The sequence below is a fragment of the Dermochelys coriacea genome, chromosome 2 (genome assembly GCF_009764565.3).
Source record: "Dermochelys coriacea isolate rDerCor1 chromosome 2, rDerCor1.pri.v4, whole genome shotgun sequence".
NCBI lineage: Eukaryota > Metazoa > Chordata > Testudines > Dermochelyidae > Dermochelys > Dermochelys coriacea.
The window spans coordinates 193,587,022-193,602,649 of NC_050069.1; the positions used below are offsets into that span (position 1 = coordinate 193,587,022).

The following is a 15,628-nucleotide window of genomic DNA, read 5'->3' on the forward strand; positions in this document are numbered from 1 at the left end:
CAACCAAAATAGCCAAGTTGTGGCACGTTTGTTTGCTATACTATGTGCCAGTTTTTCATTAGGAATCATTCACAGACCCTGTGGCCTGACTCATGCAGATTGTCCAAGTACCTGATGTTTTTAGTTAATATGACTCTAGTACATGTCAAAGCATTCCTTTGGTGTTTAAGTAAATGTGCAGCACAATGACAGGTGCTGAAAACCTTGTGGTGTGGTTTTTTTTTTTTTAAACGCTGACAAATTTTAGATTTTAAACTGTAACCCCTTTTTTTTCAGTATGGAATAGTGCTTGACGCCGGATCATCTCGGACTACGGTCTACCTGTATGAATGGCCAGCGGAAAAAGAAAATGATACAGGATTAGTAAGCCAAACCTTCAAGTGCAGTGTGAAAGGTGAGGATCAACAGGAGATTTGGAAATATCAGTGTGATACCAAAAAAGTTACTGATCCCTTATTCAGAGCCTGATGGGTCCTGGCAGTAGTTAGTGTAGCCTGTGGGCTTCTTTTACTTATGACAGAGGAGGATCTGTGTAGTAGAGCAATGCTCCTTCAGGTATTTTCACCTCACATGCTTCCTCCTTCCCCAATATGACCCTTTCACCATGGTGGGGTGGGACAGCTGGAGCAGGAACTGCTTCCACTGGGCTTACATCAGCAGAGTTCTTGTGAGAGAAATATTCTGGAGACAATTTAGGGCTAGAATCTAGCCTCTTTGTACTGTCTGAATGGCACAGAGGGATCAGATTGTACTGGTCAATCTGACCCTTTAATGTTTAGTGCTTCTAGTGTCTTGAGCTGTTCTTTGAAAAAGCTGTTTCATGTAAAAATAATTTAAAAAAAAACTCCTCTGAAAGGATTAGGGGCTCAACTTCTACTGGAGTTTTGCTGTTGATTTCAGTCGGAGCAACATAGGGCCCCAGCTGTATTAGCAGTTTGGCGCATTATTTGCTTTTCTTTTCTGGAAATCTGGGTTACTTTTTTTTAATGTTATTTTATTTACAAGTTTGTTATAAGTGACTTCAGTGCTTGTAAATGAGACTAGACTGAGAATCCTGGAAACTGAAGTCCTCTGTCTAAAGTACAGATACAAGAGTTACAGACGCTGACAAGTGAAGTGCCATATCAGGCAGAATTCTGCTTTCCCCTTCAGCCATCATAGCCACAAATTACCTCTTTCGATTTACCAAACATTGTCAACTTCCAGGAAACAAGATCCTCAATACAAGAACAGATACAATCTCATATTTTACATAAGCATAGGTGCAAACTTTCTCCCCGTTCCAACTTCCCGGCTCCATCAATCTCTTGATTGAAGAGAGAGCCTCTAGTGATGAGAGGAGAGTTTAGTTTCTATGCTCATGGATTCCTGGACCTCACTGCTGAAACTGCTAGAGATGTGATTATGGTTTTGTGACGTGGATATTAATCCACTAGGAACTGGGCTGGAATCATTTCACATAGGGCACTGAACAGCCAGCAGATGATAACTTTTGAACACTGCTAATCTGGGTCAGTTTAACATGTGGTCTTGAAGTGAAAAGCTCTATTCTTCACCAGTCACACACTCCCTTTATTTTCTAGGTTCAAATTTGGCTAGGTGTCTCACCTAGTGGACATTTCTATGTATTACAGAGCCATCAAGTTAAGCATAAAACTAGCATGATGTGTTCAGGAGAGGCCCAAGAGTGGAATAGCAGGGCTTTTGCAGGTTAGCACTTTGGTGTGTTTGCAGAGCTGCATGGGGAAAATTCCAAGCCCAGAAGACAGGTTTCAGTGGTAGCCATGTTAGTCTGTATCAGCAAAAAAACCGAGGAGTCCTTGTGGCACCTTGGAGACTAACAAATTTATTTGGGCATAAGCTTTTGTGGGCTAGAACCCACTTCTTCAGATGTATTAAGTAAAAGATACAGGAGCAGGTATAAATACATGAAAGGATGTGGGTTGCTTTACCAAGTGTTAGATCAGTCTAAAAAGATAAATCAATTAACAGCAGGATACCAACGGAGGAAAAATAACTTTTGAAGTGGTAAGAGAGTGGCCCAGAAGAGACCCTGATGATGATCTAGTCTGACCCCCTGTATAACACACTCCCCCAAAATAATTTCTGAGCATATCTTTTAAATCCAATTTTAATTTAAAAATTGTCAATGATGGAGAATCCACCATGGCCCTTGGTAAATTGTTCAATGGTTACTCTCACTGTTAGAAATGTATGGCTTGTATGCAGTCAGAAAATGTACACCTTATTTCATCTAGCCAATGCTGTCAGCCACTCATTAGTGGGCCTGGAAATTCGTTCAATCATCTGAGAGCAGAAAAGCTCTCCACACGTTCCAAGGCTCTTTAAAGGCCTGATTTTGTCAGGTGCTGGGCACGCTCAGCTCCTACTGAGGATACTCTGTACCTCTCAAGAGCAGACCCCGAGAAGAAGCACTTTTATGCCCACTTAAGATAAGTTTTTAATCTGCTTCAAACTGTGTGGGGTTTTTGTTTTTTTTTATGTTGTCTTTGTATGTGGAGGAGGGTGGATCTGATATTTTTTTTTTTAAATTGTTTTGTCGGGCTTTAATCCAAGCACATGTTCTAAGGCCCACGTGGATGCCTGGATTATGGCTTGTGTAAAATGAAATTTCAGCTGTTGGATATAAACCCATAAAAAAATTTCTTCACATGCACAAATTCTTCTAGTGCTATTGCTATGGTACAGGGCAGCATTTCGTCCAGTCGTATTGTGCAACAGGATAACACAGAAGCAGGAGTAGGAGCCCGTGCAGATGACACAAAGAAAGGGAAATGAGAGAGCTGAAGGAAGATTAGAAAGAAAAGTGACCAGCATCATTCTTTTATTTTCTCTGAGCTAGACTGCAATCCCTCGGCTTCTGTTCCTCACATGGGTGAGCAGTTACTCACGCAGATAGTCCCATTGAAGGCCTATTAGTATTAATTCATTAAGGGCCTAAGCTAAAGATCACTGAAGTCAATGGACGTCTTTCCATTGACTTCTGTGAGCTGGGGATCAGACTCTAATACACTGACTTGTGTGAGTAACTGCTTATTTACGTGAGCAAGGGGACTGCCACAATCTAGCCCAAGGTTAAGGAATAATCAAATGCAGTGTTTCTCTGCCAAACCATTTCTGAGCTATAATATTCCCACAAATACTAGGCAACATCCATAAAAGTATAAACCTTTGAATTTTTTTTCATTCAGTCTTATCTGAAAAATGCTTTGTCTGATGATCCCCACAATGTTTCAAGGAAATTATCCCCGGCTCAGGACAACGCGTGGGATTTTGGGGGAGTATTGGTTTAATTTTGGCAAAGTTAGGTGTACTGGGGAGAGAGGAGATTCAAAATCAGCTTTATAACAATGGAGAGAGACTAATCATCTCTCCCTCAAACATTTGCTGATCCATGATATCAGCACTAACCTCCACAGGTGACTTTTCCTTTCCTTCTCTCTCCAGAACATGCATCAGTGAGGATTATGCAAAAGTCTATATCCTGGCTTTTGTCTGGAATTTTAAAAAAGTAGAGAGCTCTAAACTTACACAAGGAACAAAACATGGAAGAACTGCACCGGGACCTGCCATGTGCTATGTCCTTACACGTGCAGGAGTGGCATGCTCCCTGCACTGCACAGCATATCTGTTGCTGCACATTGACATCTCATGTCTTGGCTAATTAAGAATGTTGCTCTAAGGGTTTTTGGTGTGAGAAAGCTGCATCGTGAAGCTGAGCCACTCTGCTGCCCTAAAAACACAAGAGGGAGCACTTTTAAAGTTGGTTTTATTGTTTTTGTTTTCCCCCAAGAGAGACAAGAGAATTATAGAACATAAGGGGCCAGGTGACTCTGTACAGGGGTATTGCGTGAATCCATACAAAGGTGTCTCAAACTACAGTAGCCAAATATGTGCTAGTCCCTGTGATACTATGTTTGAAAGGGAGTCAAACACAGCATGTCTGTAGGGTGACAGTGTGGAAAGGGAGAGCGGTAACCAGCAGCATGCTTCTCCCTTCTTCTCAGTCCTCCACCAGCTGCGCTGCATACACACTCCAGACCTCCTCCGGAGGTGGAGAGGTGGTGGAATAGGAGGAGATCTACTCTCCACTGCATTTTTCTCCCATCAGCCCTGTGGCGATTGGGCAGCCCAGCCTAATGCTGATCCAGTCCATATTCCTTGATACAGTGGCTCTACTCTGGCTGTGATCACTGTGTTGTATGAGCACCTTCCAGATATTGATATGCTGCCCACCCATGTGCATTCATGTAAATAATAAGTACATTATCCTCCTGAATAGCATGGAGGGGCAAAGATTTCATTTGGATCATTGGGAGGGCAGGAGTGGCAGCACAGTGAGCCCTCTGCAGCTTCACTGTCATGGCCCCGTTCACTCGCTCCCAGCACAGCAGGGCTGCAGAGGGTTCCCTGCACTGACACACCTGCCCTTTCAAATGTTGCAGGTGCAAAGTTGTGGCGGGAGGCTGTCTTCCTAGCAGGGCAGAGCGGAGACCCCGGCCAGGACTCTGCTCTTCCCCACCAGAACTGCAGCCTCCCTTGCACCTTGCGCCTGCAGGAATCAATTGTCACCGGCCCTCTGGAGTTCCACAGTCACACCCTACTCACTCACAACAGTGGGGTGGCAGAGGTCTCTCTGTGCTGCCACAGAATCTATTCAGCAGCAAGGTGGCCTGCCCCGCAGCTGGGGGTCTCTTCTCTCTTGTCCCCCAGCAATGACAAGGAAGGGATTCGGATAATGCAGAGGTTCAGATAACAAGGTTTGGAGAATCGGGTGTATACTGTAATAATAATAATTAATAGATCTCTCTTCTCATTCCCCTGTCCACCTCCCCTGCCCCCAAACATGTTGTTGAGGTTTGTTATTTTCTTTGCTTTATGGGCATTTTGTTTTACTTTTTATTATTCTGATTAATTATTGCTGCTATTGGAAAACTATGATGAAGAGGCTTGCATTTCATCCTAGAAGCAGTCTGGTCTGTGATCTTTCTTTACTCTGGTGGGATGGAGTTGCATGGCTGGGGGCCAGTCACTTAGAAGGCTAAGTCACTTGCTTTCACTAATCTCATATTTGTAACTGATAGTTCCATTGCCCCTAAGGACCAGAGCTGTAGGGTTACATCCTTATTCCAGATGGTTCCTGAGCTAGCATGTCTACCTTGGAGTCTGGATTTGATCACGAGCCTCTTAAGTAATTGAGAACCAAAATCTATATGTTGCTCTCTTGCAAGTTTTCTTGGGGGAATCAGTTCTCCTGATAATAATAATCATTCCCCAAGTGCACTTCAGTTGTGATGTTCAAAGCACTGAATAAAGTAGAATTATTCTCCATTTTACAGATAGGTAGAATGAGGCAAAGAAAGGGAAATTACTTGTCTAAAGTAATTTAGCAGGTCATTGGTAGACATAGGAATAGACCCCGGGTTGCTTGATTCCCATACCAGGTCCCTCTCCACTGGACCATGCTGCCACTAAGTCCAGTCAAAGGTCAAATTGCAGTTCACAATTCATTATTTTGCTTCCAGTAGGATGCTACTTCCAGATCTGGTCTGACATATGCCAGTTTTTGGTGTAGTCCACATGATTTAGGACACATGGGGATGGAGTTCTCTTATAATTTTGGAGATCCAGGAGGTATTTTCCACCCAGTATGTGGATTTTTCTGCTGTGCCTGCCACATGTAATATATTTTTCCCATTAATGTGACACTGTTGTCAATTTATGCTTATGTACAGTTGAAAGGATGACGGTGTTGGGGGATGAGTCATATGTCAAGAGTGCTGCCCTGTATAAAAGACTTGAAGGCATGTTCATTAATATTTTTTTAATTATTAAGATTTTTAAATTAAGTCCTTGTTTAAAGATAAAACATCTTTTCAAAATGGAATATTAAAAGGGAAAAAAAGCTGTTTCTTCTGATTTCTGTTGCTAGGCCCCAAGACAAATGAAATCAGCCACTTGCTCTTTTTTAGGCCCAGGCATATCCAGCTATGGGAATAACCCTCAAGAAATTGTCAAACCCATTGATGACTGCATGAATAAAGTAAAGGAGAAAATTCCATCTCGCTTGCATAAAAATACCCCGACATATCTGGGAGCTACAGCTGGAATGCGACTACTGAGGTATGGTCAAAAACCCCCAGTACATTTAATATATGTAAATAGAACAGCAGCATGTGAAACTGATATGGAAAAATGTGTTAGACAACTCTCTATTTGTCAGGAATTCTGATCTGTCTCAAAAGGAAATCCAACCCAGCCAGTAAAATTAAAGGTTTGGAACTTTTGGTCTAATTTTCAAACAGATCTGCTTTTCTTTTAAAATATTGTTTTACTGTATTGAAAGGAAGTATTTGCTTGCTTTGCACTACAGCAATGTAAGGTCCAAATTTCTGTCCTCAGCACATGGGGTCAAATCCCACTGTGTAAATGAGAACTGTGTGGACATATTTGATGGTAGCAAGCCCAAATTCATAGTTGGGGTAACTCAGCTGGAGACAAGGAGTTACACTTAGGCCATGTCTACACTACCCGCCGGATCGGCGGGTAGTGATCGATCTATCGGGGATCGATTTTTATCGCGTCTAGTGTAGACGTGATAAATCAATCCCCAATCGCTCTCCCGTCGACTCCGGAACTCCACCAGGGCAAGAGGCAGAAGCAGAGTCGACGGGGGAGTGGTGGCCATTGATTCCAACCTGCGAGGATGCGAAGTAAGTGATTCTAAGTCAATCTAAGATGCATTGACTTCAGCTACGCTATTCTCGTAGCTGAAGTTGCATATCTTAGATCGATTTCCTCCCCCCTCCCCCAGTATAGATCAGACCTGAGTGTGATGCTAAGTGGTTGCACCCATATCTATGCATGGGGCTTTTGAGACAGGCAGTAGCTGGCTTTTTTGTTCTCAGTTTCAGTTATAGCTTGAATGGGCCTGGAGACTCAACCCTGTCACTGCTGGAGATGATCCCTGCAGAACAGGGTTGAGGCACATTAGCAATGCAAATTTCTGCACGAGGTTTGATGTGCTGCACCTGGCTCTGTCGCTAAAGAGAAAGATAAAGACTCCGTAATAGTTAATCCAGCACCTTTCACGTAAGCACTCAGTTCACTAAATACAATCTTACATGAGGAATAAAATACCCAGGTGCTTGCAGTGTAAACATGGCAACTGTTGGAGACAGGATATGTCTACACTGGAACTGGAAAATGTAATTTCCAGCTCAAGTAGACATACCTGCACCATCTATAATTTGAACTAAAAATAGAAGTGTAGCTGCAGTGGTGGGAAAAGTTAGCCATCCCAGTAGGTACCTTGGGTCTCAGATGGGATTGTATTTGGAGCAGCTAACCCACTACAGCTACACTTCTATTTTTAGCATGCTAGCTTGATCAGAGCTACTGCAGGTATGTCTGCTTAAGATGGCAATTAGACCTTCCAGCTCCAGTGTAGACATGCCCACAGCTAATGTTCAACCACCTTCAGAGTTGTTTTAGGCCAGCTGTGCTTGCTAAAGCTGGCTGTACATCTAACTTAGATGTTCCTTATTAAAGGCTGTCCCTCCAGACCAAAATGGACTCAGACTGTCAGTAAGAAATTATGGGCATTCCTTTAGTCACTAGGTTGATAAAAGAATAAAGGTAAGCTTGTCTTTCCAGATGCTCAGCATTTTGTGTTTTGTGAATTGCTTAGGTTGCAAAACGAAACGGCAGCCAACGAAGTCCTTGGGACCATTCAAAACTACTTCAGATCCCAGCCCTTTGAATTTAGGGGTGCTCAAATCATAACTGGGCAAGAGGAAGGGGTGTATGGATGGATTACAGCCAACTATTTAATGGGCAAGTTCTTGGAGGTGTGTGGAAAAAATGCACATTTTATTTTATACTGTTGCTTATGAATCACAAGTTTTGGAGGGGATGCATGTTAAAACAGAGTAGCCTTTGGCACCACGTTTCCACCAAAAGTAGATCACAGACAAGCTTTTGCTATAAAGAGAGAATAAAATGAATAGAGTTTTTATCCTAACTAGGAACAATGGAAACATTTAAAAGGCATGTTGATGGCCAAGATAGAACTCTTAACAAGATACAGAAATAAGATTCCTGTCTAAATGGAAAATCTAATGCTTAGTCTAAACACAAAAATTGTACTTCTTCCCCATATCCCATCATCTGGGTCTGGGTTGTTGTGCAAGCATTCTCCAGCTTTGTCTGTCCCAGGCAGCCCTCAAGTCCACCTGCTTATCATCTTCTTTAATCCAATCCATCTGTCACTTCTTCAGTTTTCCCCAGGGTCTCTTTCCTGCCACCCTCTCATTCATCCTCTGTGTATGTCCGAACTAGCAAAGTCATGCTTCCTGGATTTTGTCAACTGCATCTTGGACTTTATCTTCCATTCCAATGCTTTTATTTGTACCATTCTATCTATATCAACAGCTAAAGTAGTACAACCCCCTTAGTGGGAATGCAGTTATACCACTGTATAGATGATTATAGCGGTATAGCTATTTCTGTGTAGGGATAATCTAGACTGATATGTGGCAACTTTATACTAGTATAGCTGCATTCATACTAGGGGTTGTACCACTTAAGTATCTTGGTAAAAAATCCCACCCTTAACTGACATAGTTATACTGGTACAAAATTATATATAGACAAAACCTACCTCTAGCTCAATTGTATGTGTGGAATTAAACATACAGCAGTGATCTTCAGTGCTCAGTTGTGTTAATTACAGGTGTTTACTCCCCAAAATATTTGAGAATTATCCTAGTTAGTCTGCTAGAATAAAAAATTCAATCAATTTTCTGCATGTTATTAACTTTCCCTATTGAACAGTTACTATTGGATCATGACAATTTGCAAAGTGGATTTTGATGATCTTAATCCAAAATAATATTTTGCTCCAAATACATTTGCAGAAATCAGTCACATAATTGATAGTATATGAACACTGTGAAAACACAAAATATCCTGATATCAAAATTGCACACCCTGGGACAAATTTTTCCCTCACTTACATCCATGCAACATTGACTTCATTGAAGGCAGTTTCTTACTATGCAGGCCTTTAATGAACAAAATTGTGAATTCTGCTTGGCAAATTCATAGTGTTTTTTTTTTTTTAAGGCCACAAGGGACCACAGATGCTGGGAAGCCAGTTTAGTACATGGAGTTCAGATGAGTTGAGCTTTGTGAAGATTTTGGCATGCCGTATGAAACTGAAAAAAATTACAGGTTTCAGAGTAGCAGCCGTGTTAGTCTGTATTCGCAAAAATAAAAGGAGTACTTGTGGCACCTTAGAGACTAACAAATTTATTAGAGCATAAGCTTTTGTGAGCTACAGCTCACTTCATCGGATGCATTTGGTGGAAAAAACAGGAGAGATTTATATACACACACACAGAGAACATGAAACAATGGGTTTATCATACACACTGTAAGGAGAGTGATCACTTAAGATAAGCCATCACCAGCAGCAGGGGGGGGAAAGGAGGAAAACCTTTCATGGTGACAGGCAAGGTAGGCTAATTCCAGCAGTTAACAAGAATATCTGAGGAACAGTGGGGGGTGGGGTGGGAGGGAGAAATACCATGGGGAAATAGTTTTACTTTGTGTAATGACTCATCCATTCCCAGTCTCTATTCAAGCCTAAGTTAATTGTATCCAGTTTGCAAATTAATTCCAATTCAGCAGTCTCTCGTTGGAGTCTGTTTTTGAAGCTTTTTTGTTGAAGTATGGCCACTCTTAGGTCTGTGATCGAGTGACCAGAGAGATTGAAGTGTTCTCCAACTGGCTTTTGAATGTTATAATTCTTGACGTCTGATTTGTGTCCATTCATTCTTTTACGTAGAGACTGTCCAGTTTGGCCAATGTACATGGCAGAGGGGGCATTGCTGGCACATGATGGCATATATCACATTGGTAGATGCGCAGGTGAACGAGCCTCTGATAGTGTGGCTGATGTGATTAGGCCCTATGATGGTATCCCCTGAATAGATATGTGGACAGAGTTGGCAACGGGCTTTGTTGCAAGGATAGGTTCCTGGGTTAGTGGTTCTGTTGTGTGGTGTGTGGGTGCTGGTGAGTATATGCTTCAGATTGGGGGGCTGTCTGTAAGCAAGGACTGGTCTGTCTCCCAAGATCTGTGAGAGTGATGGGTCGTCCTTCAGGATAGGTTGTAGATCCTTGATGATGCGTTGGAGAGGTTTTAGTTGGGGGCTGAAGGTGATGGCTAGTGGCGTTCTGTTGTTTTCTTTGTTGGGCCTGTCCTGTAGTAGGTGACTTCTGGGTACTCTTCTGGCTCTGTCAATCTGTTTCTTCACTTCAGCAGGTGGGTATTGTAGTTGTAGGAATGCATGATAGAGATCTTGTAGGTGTTTGTCTCTGTCTGAGGGGTTGGAGCAAATGTGGTTATACCGCATGGCCCCACAGTATGCCAACATTTTTATGGCTGACTTAGAACAACGCTTCCTCAGCTCTCGTCCCCTAATGCCCCTCCTCTACTTGCGCTACATTGATGACATCTTCATCATCTGGACCCATGGAAAAGAAGCTCTTGAGGAATTCCACCATGATTTCAACAATTTCCATCCCACCATCAACCTCAGCCTGGACCAGTCCACACAAGAGATCCATTTCCTGGACACTACGGTGCTAATAAGCGATGGTCACATAAACACCACCCTATATCAGAAACCTACTGACCGCTATTCCTACCTACATGCCTCTAGCTTTCATCCAGATCATACCACTCGATCCATTGTCTACAGCCAAGCGCTACGATATAACCGCATTTGCTCCAACCCCTCAGACAGAGACAAACACCTACAAGATCTCTATCATGCATTCCTACAACTACAATACCCACCTGCTGAAGTGAAGAAACAGATTGACAGAGCCAGAAGAGTACCCAGAAGTCACCTACTACAGGACAGGCCCAACAAAGAAAACAACAGAACGCCACTAGCCATCACCTTCAGCCCCCAACTAAAACTTCTCCAACGCATCATCAAGGATCTACAACCTATCCTGAAGGACGAGCCATCACTCTCACAGATCTTGGGAGACAGACCAGTCCTTGCTTACAGACAGCCCCCCAATCTGAAGCAAATACTCACCAGCAACCACACACCACACAACAGAACCACTAACCCAGGAACCTATCCTTGCAACAAAGCCCGTTGCCAACTCTGTCCACATATCTATTCAGGGGATACCATCATAGGGCCTAATCACATCAGCCACACTATCAGAGGCTCGTTCACCTGCGCATCTACCAATGTGATATATGCCATCATGTGCCAGCAATGCCCCTCTGCCATGTACATTGGCCAAACTGGACAGTCTCTATGTAAAAGAATGAATGGACACAAATCAGACGTCAAGAATTATAACATTCAAAAACCAGTTGTAGAACACTTCAATCTCTCTGGTCACTTGATCACAGACCTAAGAGTGGCTATACTTCAACAAAAAAGCTTCAAAAACAGACTCCAACGAGAGACTGCTGAATTGGAATTAATTTGCAAACTGGATACAATTAACTTAGGCTTGAATAGAGACTGGGAATGGATGAGTCATTACACAAAGTAAAACTATTTCCCCATGATATTTCTCCCTCCCACCCCACCCCCCACTGTTCCTCTGATATTCTTGTTAACTGCTGGAATTAGCCTACCTTGCCTGTCACCATGAAAGGTTTTCCTCCTTTCCCCCCACTGCTGCTGGTGATGGCTTATCTTAAGTGATCACTCTCCTTATAGTGTGTATGATAAACCCATTGTTTCATGTTCTCTGTGTGTGTGTATATAAATCTCTCCTCTGTTTTTTCCACCAAATGCATCCGATGAAGTGAGCTGTAGCTCACAAAAGCTTATGCTCTAATAAATTTGTTAGTCTCTAAGGTGCCACAAGTACTCCTTTTCTTTTTGAAAAAAATTAAACTTTTCACCAATCTTGTGACACTGGAAAAAGTCTAGGCGTGAAATCCTAGCCCATTGAAGTCAATGAGAATCTTGCCATTGACTTCAATGGAGGCAGGATTTTACTCTAGGAGGTTTCCTGTAGATGTTTGCTGGAGCATGCAGTCTGTTCTCATTTCTTTCTTCCCATCACAACACATACTCACGCAGAATGAAAACTCCTTCAATAAATAATGGCAATATTAAAAGAAATTGTAGAGGGTGCATACTTTTCCTTTTGATGACCTGCAGATCCAACAGCCGTTTTCCTGTGTTTGTGTGAAAGCAGCTAAAGAGGTGGCTAGAAAAATCCAAATAACTTCTCAAAAACTGAAAACCACCAGGTAAATGGGTCTTGCTTATAGGCCTACAGTGATGGAATTATTTTTAAAATATAAAAACCTTCATAGAAGCTCTCAGGCAGATCCTCAGCTGGTGTAAATTGCCATAGCTCCATTGACTTCACCAGAACATTCAGTTGAGGAGCTGGTTCTCTAGCTACTGGGCAGAAACCCAATTTTCTGTTTCATAGGGAATTCCAGTTTCAAAAAAATTTCCATTCAGAAATTGAACAAACAAAATTCAAATTAAAAAAAATTGCAATGAAATTAAAAAAACCGTTTTGGGTTGGTCAGAAACCTTTGATAAAATTTAAACATTTGGTCCCAATTTCTACCCTTTTAAACTTTTTAAATGTTTTTCATGTAAAAAACAATGATTTTCATTTTGAAAAGTTTTTTCAAAATAAAAAAGCAAAACCATCCATTCTGAAAAGTTGAAATGGGACATATTTTGACACTACTGAAACACTTTTTTTTTTTTCTAAACTAAATTTTGTGAAATTTTTTTTCCCAAATATGTTTCAATTTTGATTAAAATGACATTTTTCATTAAAAGTGTTTTCATTAAAAATTTCCTGCTGCCAGCTCTACCAACTCTGTTCTTCATTCACTTTATTCTTTTGCACTGTAGCCATCTCAGACCGTTTAATATTTCATTTCTCCTTTATTAATACTTTACTTACTGTTTGTAAAGTGTTACCTTCAGACTACTTCTGTCGGGAAAATAAGTGAATATTATCTCCATTTTACAGATACAGAAAGATTAAGTGATTTGTCCAAGTTCACATACAGTTTCAGAACCAGGATTAGAGGCTGCCTGACCTGTGCTCTGAACACTAAGCAATACCTCTCTGAGTTTTAGTTATGCTCGACCTTCCCTTCATTTCCCTTTGTGAAAAAAATATCACCCTAAACTACAAAACTTGATGAAACAATGCTTTACACACAAGTGAGCTTTTTGTGAGTGATGTTTTATACTACTACAGCTATACTGTAGATTTAAAAGTAATTTAATGAGTGAAAGAGCTTGAAGAAAGAACATAGAGAAGCAGATGACATTTCAAACTTACCTGTTTGATTTTTAGAAAACCCTTTGGAGGAGATGGGTCCATCCTCATGGAGCAGAGACTACAGGTGCGCTTGATCTAGGAGGAGCCTCCACTCAACTATCATTTGTCCCAGAAGAGTGTATGCAGAACTCCAATAGCACATTACAAGTGCAGCTGTATGGCTATGAGTATAGTGTGTATACTCACAGCTTCCAGTGTTATGGAAGAGATGAAGCAGAGAAAAGGCTCTTAGCCTTACTAGTGCAGGTACATTCAGGAACTGTGTTGTTTGGTTTGTATTCAGTAACTCTGAACATGTTCTCTCCTGCTATAAGTTCTTATTGCAGTACAGCTTAGGGCGCCTCAGTTAGGGTCCCATTATGTTAATTGCTGTGCAGAACATATTGGGTTCATTTTATACATTTAGCCAAACTGAGTATCGCTTATTTTTCTTTTCTTTTCTTTTCTTTTCTTTTCTTTTCTTTTCTTTTCTTTTCTTTTAATGTCTCTCTTTGAGGATAGTTTTGTAATTGTGTTTAATTATTTTTCAGTTAATGCCTTGACCCCCTAGGACAGTGGCTCTCAACCTTTCCAGATTCCTGTACCCCTTTCAGGAGTCTGATTTGTCTTATGTACCCCCAAGTTTCACCTCACTTAAGAACTACTTGCTTACAAAATCAGAAATAAAAATACAAAAGTGTCACAGCACACTATTACTGAAAAATTGCTTACTTTTTCATTTTTACCATATAATTATAAAATAAATCAATTAGAATATACATATTGTACTTACATTTCAGTGTATAGTATATAGAGCAGTATAAATAAGTCATTGTCTCTATGAAATTTCAATTTGTACTGACTTCACTAGTGCATTTTATGTAGCCTATTGTAAAACTAGGCAAATATCTAGATGAGTTGATGTATCTCCTGGGAGACCTCTGCGTATCCCCAGGGGTATGTGTACCCCTGGTTGAGAACCACTGCCCTAGGAGTCAGGCTGTTTAGCTGTTTTGTATAACAAGAATGAATCCATTGTTAAAACTTAACCTGTAAGCCTACTTTGTTCCCTCTACCAAGAAATATTCTGCTAAGCAATTAAACTAGACGTGAATCTTTTGCTTTATTTCACAAGTGCATTCTGTGAGATAGGATTTGATTTGTATGATAATGATCATTAGACCATGCTTTATTCAATATTCTTGTTATGGCAGAGAGGAGAATGGGGAGAATAAAAACATACATGGTTAAAATACTATTCATGTGAAATTAAAAGCTTTCCAGTTAAGACACACAAATTTACTGTTTCCCTCAGAATTCAAGAGACAAGGCCAAGGTTGATAATCCATGCTATCCTCAGAATTATGAAACGGTTTTAACAATGAAACATTTGTATGGAAGCCTTTGCACGGAATCTCTAAGGCCAACAAATTACACCCCAGGCCAACTCATAAATTTCCGGGGAACCGGAGACCCAGCTCTGTGCCAGGAGAAGGTGTCCTTATTATTTAACTTTACTGCTTGCAATGACAAGGGGGAAGACTGTTCATTCAATGGAGTCCATCAGCCAAAGCTTAAAGGGAAGTTTGTGGTAAGTCTGCAAGCAGTGTTCCTTTTTGCAGCATTTCTTCCCTACCTCTGATTTATATAGGATCTTGAGAGTAAAGTGCCTTTCATCTGGTTTTATCTATAGGCCTTTTCAGGATTCTTCTATACAGCCAATGCTTTGAATTTAACTGGATGCTTTCCCCTAGCTGACTTTAATTCAAGTATGTGGTTTTTCTGCTCACAGAACTGGAATCAGGTCAGTATGAATTTTCTGCATTTGGAAAGGGGAAAGATCAAGGAGCACATCACATAGAACTATGGGAAACTGGACCACCTCTGTTCACAAGAATTCATGTGAATAATTTTTTAAAAAGTTCATAGGAATTCTTGCCTTCCTTTCCCATGAGTTTCAAGTTCCTTCCAAACTATAACATAATCCTAGGGTACTTAAACCATGGCCCAGGTTCATGAAACTTTTCCATGATTCTGGTTTGAGTTTCCCACTTGTAGTGAAACAAGGAACTAGGCAAAATACATACTATTTCTATTTCATTCTGTGAGTCTTGTGCACCTGTCATGTCACACCACAGCAAATGGAGCATATTTTTGCCAGAAAGAAACAAAGGGCTTGACTCTCATCTATACTCTGGATCCTTTGTACTGTTCTGGCATCATAGAGGGGCCTTAAAGTGGGTAAGTGGTATAAAAG

At 41.1% G+C, this 15,628-nt stretch overlaps 1 protein-coding gene across 2 annotated transcripts in view; it reads left to right on the top strand.

Moving 5' to 3' along the window:
* Nucleotides 1-15,628, top strand: part of ENTPD3 (ectonucleoside triphosphate diphosphohydrolase 3) — a 41,394-nt gene that overhangs the window by 15,006 nt on the left and 10,760 nt on the right. For both annotated transcript variants that reach the window (XM_043508967.1, XM_038392853.2), the window contains 6 exons: nt 277-394; nt 5,994-6,144; nt 7,712-7,871; nt 13,408-13,638; nt 14,687-14,962; nt 15,065-15,175. In XM_043508967.1, coding sequence (XP_043364902.1) covers nt 277-394; nt 5,994-6,144; nt 7,712-7,871; nt 13,408-13,638; nt 14,687-14,962; nt 15,065-15,175 — 1,047 coding nt within the window. The remainder of the gene's footprint in view (nt 1-276; nt 395-5,993; nt 6,145-7,711; nt 7,872-13,407; nt 13,639-14,686; nt 14,963-15,064; nt 15,176-15,628) is intronic.